Here is a 14,221-nt window from a genome sequence, read left to right on the forward strand (position 1 = left end):
GAGGGACGTGTTAATGAAATGCATAAACAGTAAAACACTGCAGCTAAGAATCTTGCTTCCTGAATTCAACAGCAGCTTTAATGCTTTTTGCTTTTTGCCTTGCTATACAGGTGTGTGCACCCTAGGGGAGGCGTGATCCAGAGCGTGTCTTCCTGGAAGCACGGCGCAGGCTCTCAGTACATTAACACTCAGCAAACGCAATCATGGACAGCTGTGACTCCCCAGCAGAATTGGTCTTCGCCCCCAGAAGTAGTGGACCTCACGTTGGATGAGGATACCAGACGCAAATATCTACTGTAATGCGGTGTCACTGTGTTTCTGTCCCCATCCCTCCTCCCTTTGTGGCACAGAGGTTCATTGTTATAGCTTCAGCTTCAGAAGCCCTATTCCTGGCATTACGACATTCAAACTCATTAAGTTTTCCATTTCCATAAGAATGTAGTATAATTTTAAGATCATTTAAAACGGTTTCTTTGCCTTCTCAAAGGAGGATTCTTCCCAGAATAAAGACCCAATAGCTCCAAATTTAAAGCACATCTATAGTTGCTAACTTGCGTGTGTTAATTTGAGGAAATGAGTACAAAGTTGTCCTCTCACCCTTTCCTGCCTCCATCTTCAGAACATTTTTAATTTATCAGTATATCGAGTTTGTTAGTAGAAGTTAGTGTTTTGCTGTGTGAGCATCAGTGATTTTGAGAAATGCTGTGTCCTCACTGATTTCAGTGGAACTGGGGGTATCCAACACTTCCGAAAACTGGGCTGAGAGTATTTATACCCAAGCTGATGTGGTTACGTTACCAGCAGGAGGGACTGTCTGTAATACAAGAGGCCCATAACATATGCACTGAACAGCTTTTAATTAAAGGACTTTTATTTTCAATTTAATTTATAGTTTACACTCTTTTCAGTGCTGAGTCTTCTGTCTACTTGACTACTGTGTTTCACTGATCATTTTCCGTAGCTTATTACAGTTTAATATAGTCGTAGTAGAAACTTTCTAGCAGCTAATTACTGCAAAAGCACAAGAAAATGAAAAGTAATAAAAAGGCCCAACATCCCTCTCCTTTTTAAAGGTATCTGAGTTTTTTACCTATTTCTGAATCTTGCCTCGAGTAGGGGAAGAAGAGAAACGAAACATATTTGCTCCTAGTCCTCATCTCTTCTATTGCTTATCTGCTTCATTGACCATCTCAAAAAATAATTAAAAAAAAAAAGTGTAAAGCCCCAGTCTAGCAAAGCACTTTAGCAGGTGTGTATTGTTAAGCTCTGACAGTTTGCTGGAACTCACGGGGCCATTCAAGTGCTTCAAACTCTGTCCTAAAGGTTGTTGCAGGATCAGGGCCTGAGGTTGTCATCTGTTCTTTAACTAGGTCTGCACCATTTTCCTGGCTTTAGGTCATGCCTCTTATCCTAGTTCTGGAATTGCTTTTAGGGTATGATCCAGGAAACACTTTCTACCGGAATATTTGCTCGACCGAAATCAGTGGAACCGCTTGCTTCAGTGGGCTCTAGTTTCTGTAGCGTATGTGGAGGTTCCTGGCCCTAATCTGTCATATTGAGCCTTTCGCAAGGCAAAAGCCAAAGATTAGAGTTAAACAAGATGATATTCACTTTAAATGTCTGTTGTGCAATTAAAATATTCCTTTGTATTCCAGTGTTTCTAATGGAAATTTTCTACAGCTCTCTCGGCAGACTTTTGCCATTTGATGCTGAAAAGGGAGGAGGTAGTCAGGACATGGGAAGTTCTGTTTCGTTTTTGTGTTGGCTCGTTTTTAAAGTTATTTGGCTTCCAATATTTTTATTTTCTGTGAGCAGAAAACAACAACAACAAAAAGAACCACCAAAATTTTTCAATTCAATTACCTGCGTTGTCATGTAATGTAAAAAAGAAAAAAGAAAGACAAAAAAAATGACAGTTTTTTTTTTCTTTAATAAGCAGAAAGGTTATGACTGCACTTTAGAGAACAATTAGGTAAGGGATTGTTATTCCAGTTTAAAGCTTTCTAAAACATTGAACTGTGATAAGTGTATTGCATGACCAGACAGTGTATGTGGTGCTTCTAGGGACGGGTTTCTTTCTCGGGGGCGGGAGGGAGGAGCGGAGCCCACACTCCTTGCAGTAGGGACAAAAAAAAAAAAGAGCCTGCGCTGTCGGGACACTCTGGCAGCGGTGGCTGTTGATCTTTTTATCCTCATGTTTTCATCGCGTAACTCGGCCGTCGTTTTCGTGGGCTAGCACACATGCTGTAAGGTGACTTTGGAACAGTGATTCAGTGTGGCTGCTTCTTGCTGTTTCATCGAGTCTTTTAAAGATCAGTTTTGAGGAAAGCTGCAGGGACCCATTCGTAGTCCTTCCATTAAAAACGCAAACTATCTATCTGTTTTTCAGTTTGTATATGATGTGACTTCCATGTAAATATAAAAGCAACTGCGTCCTAACCAAACTTCCTCCAATTGTGCACTGTGTTTGTTTAAACAACTCATATATCGTAGTCTGATGCAGGTTTTCTTTTTATTTTATTTAAAACACTACATTATTTTCTTTTATTCCTAACAAATTTGAAAGGGTAGTGATCCGAAAACCACAGTCACTGGATAGCTAGCAAGTGTTTTTTTTTGTTTGTTTTATTTTTTTGTTTTTTACAAGAGAGCAAAAGGTGCCTGGATGGTTTTGCTCTTCTCAGCAGGAAAGTGAAATGTTAGCCGTTGTATGGCTAAGAACCAATGCACTTAGGGCCTGATCCAGAGCCCACTGGAGCTGATGCGGGGCTTTCCGTCAGCCTCAGTGTGCATTGGCTCAAGCCCTTCATGGTTTAACAGTTCCTGAATTGCTGGAGTGTGAACTTGGAATCTTCTGTAGTGAAGACAAATCATTGCTTAGAATTTAAATGTTTAAAACGTGCGACTCTAGTTAAAAAAAAAAAAATTGATTCTTCTCAACACTCGTTATTTAGTTCTCATTTTCCATCTAGTATTTAATGGTCTTTGGAGAAAAAAATAATAATAAAACAGAGTGTTATATATATATATAAATATATATATTTTTGGTGCAAGATGAGACCTTCTGTTTTTTGAAACAAGTCTGTAGCATAAAGGTTAAACTATTTTAAGACAAAATAAAATAAAGTGTATTATTTAAACAATATCATCTTGTTTGGAATGTTTTTTGTTTGTTTGCCCGAGCAGCCTCCTTGTGGTATTTCCTCCGAGCATGTCCCCTTGTCCCATCCTCCCTGCTGGTCGAGCAGAGCACTTGGCCACCAGGACCCCGCTGCACTCAGATTTTCCCCACGAAGCACCAGAGTGGCCAGAAAGTGCTGGCAAGCCGAAATCTGCTGTTTTAAATGGACTTGTGGGCCAGCAGTGGAGTTGTGCCCAAGTCCTGCAGGCCACAAGAGGTGGTGCCACGCTGAGCTGCGTTTGGGGAACCCCTAAACACCCATCTACTGCCTCCGCTAATACCGAGGACGGTAGGTATAACTGCACCGTGCTAAACTGAGGGCCCCATCGCCTGCCAGTCCTCCCACAGCCCCCATGGAAGCAGGAATAACAATATAAAATCCATTATGTTTCCAGCCAGATAGGGTAGTTTGATTTATTTCTGATGTTTGTTGTCACACGAGAAGGCTCTCCGTGGTGCGAGTGAGGAGAGCCGTTTATCCATGTAGTTTAAATAGCGAGACGGATAATAGAAGTCAGTTGGCTTTTCAGCCCTATTGAGTTCTTGGCTTCTGTGAAGCCTGAAAATGGGAATTTGGGGGCCAGGTTGTTGCCATGAACATGGATGCCAGACTGAGATTTTGGTCCACGCACATCGCCAGCGAGAGAAGAGCATCGTAGAGTCTGGTGCAGATGTGGAAAGATGAGAGGCAGTGTCCTCCCCGAACCCCTTTTTCTCCGTCACCAAGAGATACCCAGAGTCCCTGAGCTTCAACACGCGCAGTACGTAAAGCCTAACATTTCTCTTTAGTCGCTCAGCACATCCCTCGTGGCTCAGGCCAGTTTGCTTTGTGGGAATTGTCATTTCTGGGGCTGTATGAGAATTGACAAAAGCTGCCCGAACAGCTCGCATTCTGTATTGTTTTCCACAGTGAAGTCATTGCAGTGCAGATTAATTTTTTGGCTGAGTTTTGTTTGTCTGCCTTAAAATGGGAAGTGAAAGGGTTTTACCGGACAAATTAGTTCTCGCCTTCCCTGGAGGATCCGCAAAGTGTGTCCTTTGCTGAGTGCTTCATCACCGTTCGCTGAAGTACTATTTATTTTTCCCCTCTCCTTTTTAGGGTTGTAGCTTCTGAATGCCAGACGCTTGGCTTTCTCTCCCGAGCATTGCAGGGATGGGGCTGCAACTTCCCCTCTCTGCAGGGACAGGGGCAGCACTCCTGCAAAACACCTTCTTGTGTATAAACACGTCTTGTGTTTACTGCCAGCTTTGGTGCAAATAAGGTGACCGCTGTCCCTTTATTGGAACTAAACGGTAGCTTACGTCTGGAAAAAGAAACAAATTAGACCTCTCCGCAAAATTCATTTTTCATTACTGTACACGACGCAAATTGAATGCAGACCTGGAGTCTGGCCGCTGCCTTTCACAGCGGGTTTCCTGCGCGTGGCTCTGACAAAATCCCGTCTTGTACAGCTGAGGATCACATTTGTTTTATCCACTGATAGCTTTTGCCTGGCCCGTGGTCAAGGGCACCCAAACCTTTCCCACCTCCTTTCTGCCAGGTCCTTGTGTGTCTGCATTAAGCCTAATGCCACCGAACCCCACTGTCACGTCTCTCACTCCAGCTCATCCACTTCTTCCCCTACTGGCAGTGCTGCACAAGCCTGCCTGGTCAGCAGTTTTCAGTAGAAATCTCCAACTCTACACCAAGGTCACTCGTGAAAATACTGAAGTAGTAGGGTGGTTTCAAAGCTGATCTCTCTAGAGGAGCCAACAGCTTGCGCAGCCACAGCTGAACCAGGCATCAGCTTCCTCAGAAACTCACCACAGGCAGATTTAATTACCTGCATCCTAAAATATCCTGATTGCTCCTGTCATTGCCACGATAGCCCCCTGCATCCCTGGCCTTTGGCAGCAAGGACCTCCATGGCCTTCCAAGGAAGCAGGGTGCCTTCAAAGCCCCCAAAAAGGGGCTTTCACATCGGGGTGGTTGGGCTGGAGCGATGCTGGTAAGACCCCGATGGGAAACGTGTCGCTCTTGCAGTGCGTTACTCAAAGCTCGTCTCACCTGGCACGGGATGTGACCGAGATCCATGATGGAGTAATTTTACTGCTTTTCCACATGATTACACTTCCCATTCGCGTCCATTTATTCCCACTCTCCTTGGACCGCATGTGACAAAACCTCCAGTAAAAATACCCCGGGCAGAGATGTGCCAGCTGCACGTCCCCAGCCGGGCGCCCCGTATCTATCTTGGGACATCTCCCCAACACCCTCCTCCTGCCAGCACTCACAGCTCTTATGGGATCTGTCGTCTGCACAAAGAGCACGGGCGAAGCTCTCCAGGACACAGCGATGGGCTGGAAACCACCCCCTTCACTGGGCTCTCCTTCTCTCGGTCAGCAGCACGTCCCTGAGAAGATGTTCCCTCCTTGTTCCCATGCCTGAGAGCTGCGCTTCCAGGGTAGGGCACCCTAAGAAAGCTGTTTCGCACTTAAATAAAGCAGCGGTGAGGGTTAATGAATAGATTTGGGCAGGCAGGAAGGTCTTCTGAGTGGTCGGGGTTGGCTCTTGTGGGGGCTTGCTCAGCCCACGGGCACGGAAAGCTGGGAGCTTTGTGGGGATCGACCTGCCTTAGGGAAGTGCTTCTCTGAGTCCCTGAATGATGTTGGCCCATCATGACCCCAGACTGCTGAGGGACCGGTCGTCTCCTGGTGGCACCGTGGAGACCAAGGAAAGGACCACTATGGGCCTCAGAGAAACCCCAGGAGAGCCGCCCGGAGAGGGGCAGGGCTGGCATGGAGGGGCATCTCCTGAGGAGCCCCACGAGCAGAAGCGGCATCTTCAGTGTGGTGGAGCGGTGAGGACAAAACCTCGCTCAGAAACGTGCTCCTGGTGGGGATGGTGTCCAGCCAGAAGCCCTGAGCGTTTCTACCTGCCCACAGCCATGTCTGGCCTGGGAAAAGCGGAACCAGCCGCAGGCTGGTGGGGCTGGGCGGAGGTTTGCTGTGGGACCCCACGTACTGTGCAACCAGCCACCCAACCCGCCCGTAGCACCCAAAGCTGCCTTCTGGATCCTTGGTGTCTGGGGTGCGAAGCTGCTCAGATGCTGCCGTGTTACTGAGATGGGAGTGGGTAACCAGATGCCTGCCCTTGAATTATTGAGGAGCTGTGGTGCGTGCCTTCAGGGCATCGCGAGTCACGGGATGGTGAATTGGGGTGGGCGGCGTGGTGCTGACACCAGCCTGCTTCCAAGTCAAAGCCACAATAAATCCCGATGAAAAGAAGGGTGCCTGCAAAAGGCAGCTCGCGGCGTGTCTGGGACAAGGCTCGGCGCGTTGAAAATGCAGTTTGGGTCATCTCCGTCGCAAGAGAAGGCTCCTGGGGAACACCAGACCGTCCTCCACGCCCCGCGGAGAATCCAAGGACCTTTCCCGTGTCCGGGAAGCATCAACGAGATGCTGCTGTGGTGGTCTCCGGCCATTAAAACCCATCCTGCTGCCGGATGACTGGCTCCTTGCTCCCTCTTCCAGGCCTTCGTTAAGAGGAAGAATTAGGGTAATGTTCACAGCAGGCCAACCTGGGCATTGCACAAGGCAGGGAGCACGCTTGCCAGGGGGGCTGAGCTCCCCACAAGGCAGAAAATGCTTTATTAAAGCGCTCCACAGGCCGGTTAGCAGCGGTTTTTAACACAGTTTGGCCACCGACATTTTAGCTCGGAAAATCCGGTCTGGAAGCAGCCGGTGGAAGGCACTAGGTGGCACCAGAGCCGGAGGCACGGGCTGCTGCCGCATCCTGCGCTCCATCCCCGGGAGCAGGGGACAGCGCTCCAAAAATCACGGCAGAGGGGCTGGTGGGTGTGAAAGCATCCCGAGCACCGGCAGGGCTGCCCGGCTGGGTGCAGCATCCCGGCTACGGCAAGAGCGAGCCCGTCGGGATTTACCCACAGCCGGACAAATACTGGGTGTAAACGCCACCTTGCAGCACCTCGTGTAGGTCCTGAGGCGAGCTTTGACGAAAATGGTCACATTTAACCGCCGAGCACACCCGAATATAAGAAGGAATTAAGGAAATGGCAAAATAAGTGTAAATTTAGTTGGGTGTAAGCCTCAAACAAAGCCCTGGCGTGACCCAGGAGTCAAAGCCTGGCTGGGGCTCCCATTGCTCTGAGCCAGGCTGTGGTGCGGCGGCCCCACCACCTCTCCCTGTAGGATTTCCTCTTGATCACCACCCTCCAAGCCCAGCAGGGCATTTCTCCCCTCAGCAAGGACTCGAGAGCCCCGAAACCCCAGCAGCGTGCCATCAGGTGTGCTGGTGGCGTGGACACCACATCTCCCCGTCTGCAACACAACGGCAATGCCGCTGTGGGTGCGAGATGTCCTCCTGGAGCACGCTGTGGCTTCAAAACTTCTGGGGGGAAAAAAAATGAAATTAAACAATACATTAAATATGTGTATGTGTGTGTGTTCACCAGGGCTTTTCTGCTATTGTGGTGGAGGTCTGCGAGGAAAAGCCGGGTTTGAATGATGTCGGCATGTAGGGTTTTGAGCTGGCTGATCCCACTCCCGTGTCCTGGAGGGTTTCACCCCTTTTTTTTGTGGAGAAGGCAAAATTTCAGCGCCATGCCATCCCTGCTGGAGGACGACTTGGGGCCAGCGTTTGGGGACACCCCGAGACGGGGCTGCTGGGACCCCAGGGGGTGCCTGTGGGTGCAAGCTTCGACTGCGAAGGCAGGTGGGAACCGAGGCCTATTTTAATAATTTTAATGTTAATGCCGACCGGTGGTGTTGGGGATTGGATTCCTGTGTGTGCGTGTGTACGTGCCACAGCCCCCAGCCCCCTCCACCAGCTGCCACCCAAGCAGTTGCCTTTGGGGCAGCCGGTAGAAACGGGCGGAAAGCGTCGATTTTTGTTTATTATTATTATTATTTTATTTTTTTTTCCATTCTCCAGTTACGCTGCGTGGATAAACGGGGCAGGTTTGTCACCAGCGGGCTCCGGGTGCCACAGGATGGGGATTAAAATTGGGATATGGGGCCACGCTGCCAGCCCCCCCCCCCCCCCCTCAGTCACACTCTGCGCGTGCCCGCGCCCCCTCATCCCCCCCCCCCCCCTCTCCTCAGGGGGGCGGGTACGCGCGGGCCCGCGCCGCGCTGCCATTGGCGGCGGCCGCCTTTGTGCGTGCGCGCGCGCGCGCGGGCGGGGAGCGCGGCTCGGCCGCCGCCGCCGCTGCAGCCGCCGCCGCCGGTGTTGCTCCCGCTGCAGCTGCAGCCGCCGCCGCGGGAACCCAGGGGCCGGCGGGAAAGCGGGGGAGCTGGAGCCGCTGGGGCCGGGGCCTGGGCCGCGCGCCGCCCCGCGCGCAGCATGGTCCTGGTGCACGTCGGCTACCTGGTGCTGCCCGTCTTCGGCTCCGTGCGCAACAGAGGTACCGCCACGCCGCGACGGGGCCGCGGGTTCGCGTCCCGGGGCCGCCCGAACCCTGTGGTGGTGGTGGTGGTGGGGGGGGGGGGGCTGCTCCGCGCCCCTTCCGCGCCCCTTCCGCACCACCCCGGCCCTAACCCACCCCCCCGAGCCCCAGCCGGGCCCCCACGCCCCCCAATTCCCTATATTCTTTTGTTCCCCACCCCCCCAACATCCCGCTTGTCCTCCCCCCGCCTGCGCTTCCATAGATCCATCCCCCTTAATTTTTATTATTTTTATAAATGCCGATTTCCGTTTGTTTTCGTTCTGTTATTTAATTCACCTTCCCTCCCCCCCCACCCCTCCCCACTCCCCCCCCCCCCCCAGCGGCCACCCCCGCCATCTGTGCCCCCATCCTGTGCGGCTGAGGACATGGCACTGTAAATCCCTGCCCCGGGGATTCCTTTTGCTGGGGTTTTTGGGGGGGGGTCCCGCTGCCAAAACCACGAAAAAATTAAAAAAAAAAAAAAAATCCCCACCCCCCAAATTTAAAAAAAAAAAAATAATGGGGAGAGGGCATCCACAATTCGGTGCGATCCGTAACATCCCAAATAAAAGGGGGGTGGGGTGGCAATCGGGGACCCCCCCTTAAAATAAAGCCCGATTTCAGCCCCCCCCCCCCATACACACCCGACCAGCAAAATGGATTTCCATCAACCAGGGATAACATTATTTTCTGCTGTGCTGAATTACTTCCTGTTCTTATTTTGTGGGTAATTTTCTGTACCGAATACCCTTTGGTTGTGTATCTCCACCTTTTTTCTTGTACTAAAACTAAAGCATGGTCTGTATTTTTTTACATTACCTAGTTTCTGATGTAAATCTCTCTGTAGAGACATACCCTGCTGAAATGTAATGTGCTGTAGCCTATACATCTGCTCAGTGTACGCTGCTTTTGTTCTGTTGCCCTTCCATAGCATGGTGGGCCTTGCCTTTTTGTATTGTGTGCATGATGACATTGTTACACACGATTCCACTAATACTAATATACGATCTCTCAATAAAGAAACTAGTTTTCCTATATTAACCTAGTGTGCTTTTTCTATTGCTGTTTTCCCATTTATTGTCGTATCCTGCTGTTTAGATTTTTTCCTTGCTTTCCCTCCCCCCCCCCCCCCCCCCATCGTGAGGTCTGAGTGAGTGGATTTCTCCCTGGCGCACATATGGGGGCTTTTTAACATAGATACATTTTTTTTTTCCCCATCCCATATCAACCCCTCAGCATTACTCTGTGTATACATTGCTCCCGCAATGCACGCTCTGTGCTGCCAGTGTGCCGATGCAGAATCCTGCCTGACAACGGAATAGCCAAAAAAAAAACAAACCAAAAAAGCAGAAGTCCAAGCTGTTAATCAGAAAAGACGGATAATTAATCAAGGGTCCGCCACTGATTTTATCCTAGTTATGTTACACCTTCCTTACCAGACTGGTGCAAAACCGAGGGACGGCCTCCGGATGGATGGGGGAGTTCTCTCCTTTAACTCTGATTAACAAGAGGTGAAGGGCCCTGGGAAATGAAAATTCCCCCCTGCCCGTGGCCCTGTATCTGAGCACGGATGCGTGCTTGCCATCTGCCAGGCGAGAAGTCGCCGTGCCTTGGTCCCAGGGCTGTAAATATCCCCGCCAGGTCCCTAAAACCGTCCCGGCGGCTGCTGCTGCCCTGGCTGCCTCTTTCTGCTCCGGGCCCTCCATCTTCTGACGCCCGCTGTGGTCACGGAGTCGGCCTCCGGCCTTGTGAGGAGTCACCAGGAGCCGTAAAATCTGCCCCAGGCCCGCAGAAGGGTCCTGTAAAACCTTCAAATTTTGGTTGTAGGGTGGTGCACGGGTGTGCCAGGGCCAGCAGGAGAAGGGCTGGGGCGCGGGGGGACCTTGTCCGAGCGGCGCCCTGAGGAGACGGGGAGCCGCAGGGCCCGGGTGCTCATCCTTAACCAGGGGAAGGTGGATTTCGGCAGCTCGGTGGCTCCCACCGCTGAAATCCCCTTTGCCACCGTCCCTACGGAGCTGCACTAGCAAGCCAAACAAAAGCAAGCGGCCCGAGGCGCCCGCCCGGCCTCCCCCAGCACCCCTCCGGGAGCCGCATCATTCTGCAAGGCCGTGCCTTTCCACCTCCCTCCTGGCTTTTCCCTCAGTTTTTTTTTTGTTCGTTTGTTTTTTTCGTTTTCTGTTCCGTTTTTGAGTTACGACCTCCTCCTCCATACTTCCTTCTCCGTGTATCTCGATGCCTGTTGGGCCACCCTGTCCCCCCGTGCGAGCGGCAGCGGGCCCCCCCTGGATGCAGTGTGTGCCGTGCCCCTTTGTTCTCGCTCCATCCTCGCCCCGGGCCAGCGCTGAGCTCCGCGACACATGTCCCCGCGCACACCCCGAGAGGAGGGAGGCTGTGCTTCTCGCTTGCATGAAGGGAGACGTGCATGCCTGTTGGGGCTGATCATTTTCCGATGTGACCTTTTTTTTTTTTTTTTTTTTTTTTCCCTCAATTTTTTTTATTTTTTTTCATTCGTTTGTTCCGATTACTCAAACCCCCACCCCCCCCACCCCACCCCACGTGAAACGATGAGAGTTTTGGTTATGGTGTAAAACAACGGCAAAAAAATGAACCACCCCCCCCTCACCCCACCCTGCCCCAGAACCCCGACACGGATAAACCCTTTCTCCCCCCCAAAACCCGTGGGTGGCTGCATCCCCCGAGGTCTTACCCTACAACGTGGTGCTGGTACAGAGCAAAACGGGGCGGTCAGTATGCTCTTTAACCATACCTCGGTAATCTGGTAATAAAAAGCTGCTGGGTTAATGGCGACATATCCTAAGCAATTTATCATTCCCATCATATTTTGACCTGTCTTGTTAGAAACACATTCATAGTAGAGGAAACATTTCCCCCCCCTCCACCTCCCAGCGTTATTAGTCAGTAACGAGCGGGCTTCCGTGGCTCATAATCCATCAAACACATCCGCACTTTTAACGACTTAATTCCTTTGACACCCTGAGTCTCAGAAAGCCACCTGGACAGAGAAAATAATCTTTTTTTTTTTTTTTTAATTTTAGCATCCGCGGGCTGAGGAAAGCCCAGACAGATCCCGTGCTGGTGCTGCTGTGGGTGTGGGGGCACACGCAGCGCTTCTGTCCCCCCAGCACCAACCCCAGCCCGCGGGCTGCTCTAAATATCCTCTTTCTGTAACAGGGAGAAGGATAATCCCGAACACGGACAAAACTGGCTCTGAGATTGGTTTATGTAAGGGTTGTGTAAAGGTCTTAAACACATCTGCGGGGATTTAATAACCGTGCTGCCAAATGGGAGCCGGACCCATCCGGGTCTTGCACAGGGCTCGGGCTGTGGTCACCATTTCCACCGTTTTTTAAGGAAAAGGTAAAGGGATGGCGGTCACATTTTGCTGTTCCTCATTTGGGGAATAACCAGCAAAGTCTGGTGAGCGTTGATGTGGACTTGCCGTGCTGCGTGTGGATCCGGCCCCGTGGAGGTGTGTTATTTGAGAAGCGGTGAGTTTGTGCCCAAGTGAAAGAGGAAACGTGGCTGGGATGGGAAGGGGGGGGTCCCAAAATCCCTCCCGGGGGCCCCTCAGCCCCAGTGCTTGGCCACCAAAACCCGGCCCCGGGGTGTGTGTTTTGGGGGAGAGCGGGACCCCGAAACACCCACCTGCAGGCTCGGTCGCCGCCTCCACGAGCCGCCTGGAAGGAGCTCCATGGAGTAAGTGTGAGCTTGATTATTTTTGGAGGGGGGTGAGATTCTGGGGGCGGGGGGAAACGTCTGGAAGTGCGGAGGTGGGGGGACGTTGCAGGTCTCCTATGCCTAGATCAACCTCAGCATCTTTAATCCCCAAGAGCAGAGCTGGCTTTGCAACCGGGGGAGTCGTGACGGCACTGCCAAGCGTCGGGACCCTTGGGAATACCACGGGATTTGGGTGGTTTTACAAAACCCTCAGCTCCCGGCGTCAAGCGATTACACCGGGCTTTGCTTTCCTGTTAAACGGGGGTCTCTGAAGTAAAGCTTCAAATCACTGCTTCCTGCAAGCTCCGTGCTCGAAGCCCAGGCGTTTGGGCCACGTGGGGTTTGGGAGGGAGAAGGGCAACGCGTGGTTTGTGAGCACGATGGCTGCGGTGGGCTCGGGGCAGGGACAAACACCCGCTGGGGAAAATGTTCATTTTCTCCCGTTCTTGGTTCAGTTTGGGTCAATCTGCGGTGGGGCTGGGCGCAGGGGTCGCAGTTCCCCTGGCTGCCCACACAGGACCCCATGGAGGGCCCTAATTAGTCCTTCCTTGGTCTCATCTTACTGCTAAACCTTCGCAGGGTGAAACTCGGGTCTTTTGGGAATGGTTTAGTGCTCCCTCTGACACGGCAGAGCCCCGCATCGTGCTGGAGCGCTCAGGTCTGCAGAGCTCAGGGCAGGCAGCGCTCAGTGAGATCAAACTCACTCCTGCTCTGAGTCCCCTCTGCTTAACCCTTTCTGCTCCCCCTCTCCTAATTTTGCAGTCTCCAGGACCTTTTCTCACCCACTTTCCTGCCTGCTGGTCCTTTGCGTTTCACAGCCCCAGCAGTGGCTGGGTTGTGCCGCTGGGCACGTGCATTGGATCTCTCTTGGTAAGTGTCCTTAATCGTGGTTGTCTTCTCTCCCTTCCTTTAAACGTTCATGCAGGAAAGTCATATGCTCGTGGCTTGTAGCTCCTTAATGAAAATTATGGCTTTGGTTTGGGTGGATAAGCTGAGCAGGGTCCGCAGCAAAGCTGGAAGCAGTGAAGATGCAGTTATGGGGAGAGGAAATTTGGGGCACGTTGGTGGGCTCTGACCCCCCCGGATGTGAGGATGTGCCTGTGGGGAGATGTTCCTCAGAGGATTTTGGTAGCTTGGAGAAGAACCTGGACGTCTCCATGAATAACTGAGGGAACACAACTTTGCATGTGCCAGCGTGCACAAAAATCCTGGTGCTTTCTGGAGGAGGTCTCCCCCGAAGGAGAAGTCGGAGGTGATGGCTCTGCCACCGTGTCCCTGTCCTCCTCCCTGCCTGGAGGTGACACCCGAGGAGTGGGTGCGGGGGAGATCTGGGTACCCCTGTGCAGAAGACCACTCAAAAGAGATGAAATCCGTCATTTCAGGGAGAGGAGAGCATCTTCCCTTACAAAGGACCATCAGCCCTGCAATGCTTGGCACCAGTACACGTTGATTTCAGGTGATGAGCTTGGCCGGCAGCTTTGGTTTCAGATGGGTTTTGGCAAACGTTTCTCCCTCTGCGACCTAACCAAAGCCGGGGGTTTTCTTCTCTGCTTCAAAGAAACTGCTCTGAACAGTTCAGAAGGCACCGAGCAGGGACCCTGCAGTCTAGCAAAAGCCTCCTTTGAATTTATTGCTTCTGGGGATGGCTCACCTCGGGGTGATGGTTTTGGGGACTATCAGCTCTGATGGTGCCGCTGCCCGTTGCTCATTTTCCTTGGAGGGCTCTGGTGATGCTGTGGAGCTGTTATCATGTGTCTCTCTTCCATGAACGGTGCAAGGAGCAGGCATTTCCCTGAAAGTGGAGAAAACCAGGCAATGGTTTCTTCTGGGACATGGCATTTCTTTGAAGGGCCCTCGAGGACTCTTGGAGCTGGAC

At 51.7% G+C, this 14,221-nt stretch overlaps 2 protein-coding genes across 9 annotated transcripts in view; both read left to right on the top strand.

Moving 5' to 3' along the window:
- Nucleotides 1-3,145, top strand: part of ARK2N (arkadia (RNF111) N-terminal like PKA signaling regulator 2N) — a 46,415-nt gene extending 43,270 nt beyond the window's left edge. For 5 of the 6 annotated variants that reach the window (XM_066987747.1, XM_066987745.1, XM_066987746.1 and 2 more), the window contains one exon: nucleotides 111-3,145. In XM_066987747.1, coding sequence (XP_066843848.1) covers nucleotides 111-300 — 190 coding nt within the window. In that variant the 3' untranslated portion in view covers nucleotides 301-3,145. The remainder of the gene's footprint in view (nucleotides 1-110) is intronic. The other variant, XM_066987750.1, reaches the window with a different exon arrangement.
- A 5,215-nt stretch (nucleotides 3,146-8,360) lies between these two features.
- The window catches only part of ARK2C (arkadia (RNF111) C-terminal like ring finger ubiquitin ligase 2C), a 40,982-nt gene continuing 35,121 nt past the window's right edge, over nucleotides 8,361-14,221 (top strand). For all 3 annotated transcript variants that reach the window (XM_066987892.1, XM_066987893.1, XM_066987894.1), the window contains exon 1: nucleotides 8,361-8,586. In XM_066987892.1, the coding sequence (XP_066843993.1) occupies nucleotides 8,526-8,586 (61 nt within the window). In that variant the 5' untranslated portion in view covers nucleotides 8,361-8,525. The remainder of the gene's footprint in view (nucleotides 8,587-14,221) is intronic.

The sequence above is a fragment of the Anser cygnoides genome, chromosome Z, assembly GCF_040182565.1.
Source record: "Anser cygnoides isolate HZ-2024a breed goose chromosome Z, Taihu_goose_T2T_genome, whole genome shotgun sequence".
In the NCBI taxonomy this organism is placed as follows: Eukaryota; Metazoa; Chordata; class Aves; order Anseriformes; family Anatidae; genus Anser; species Anser cygnoides.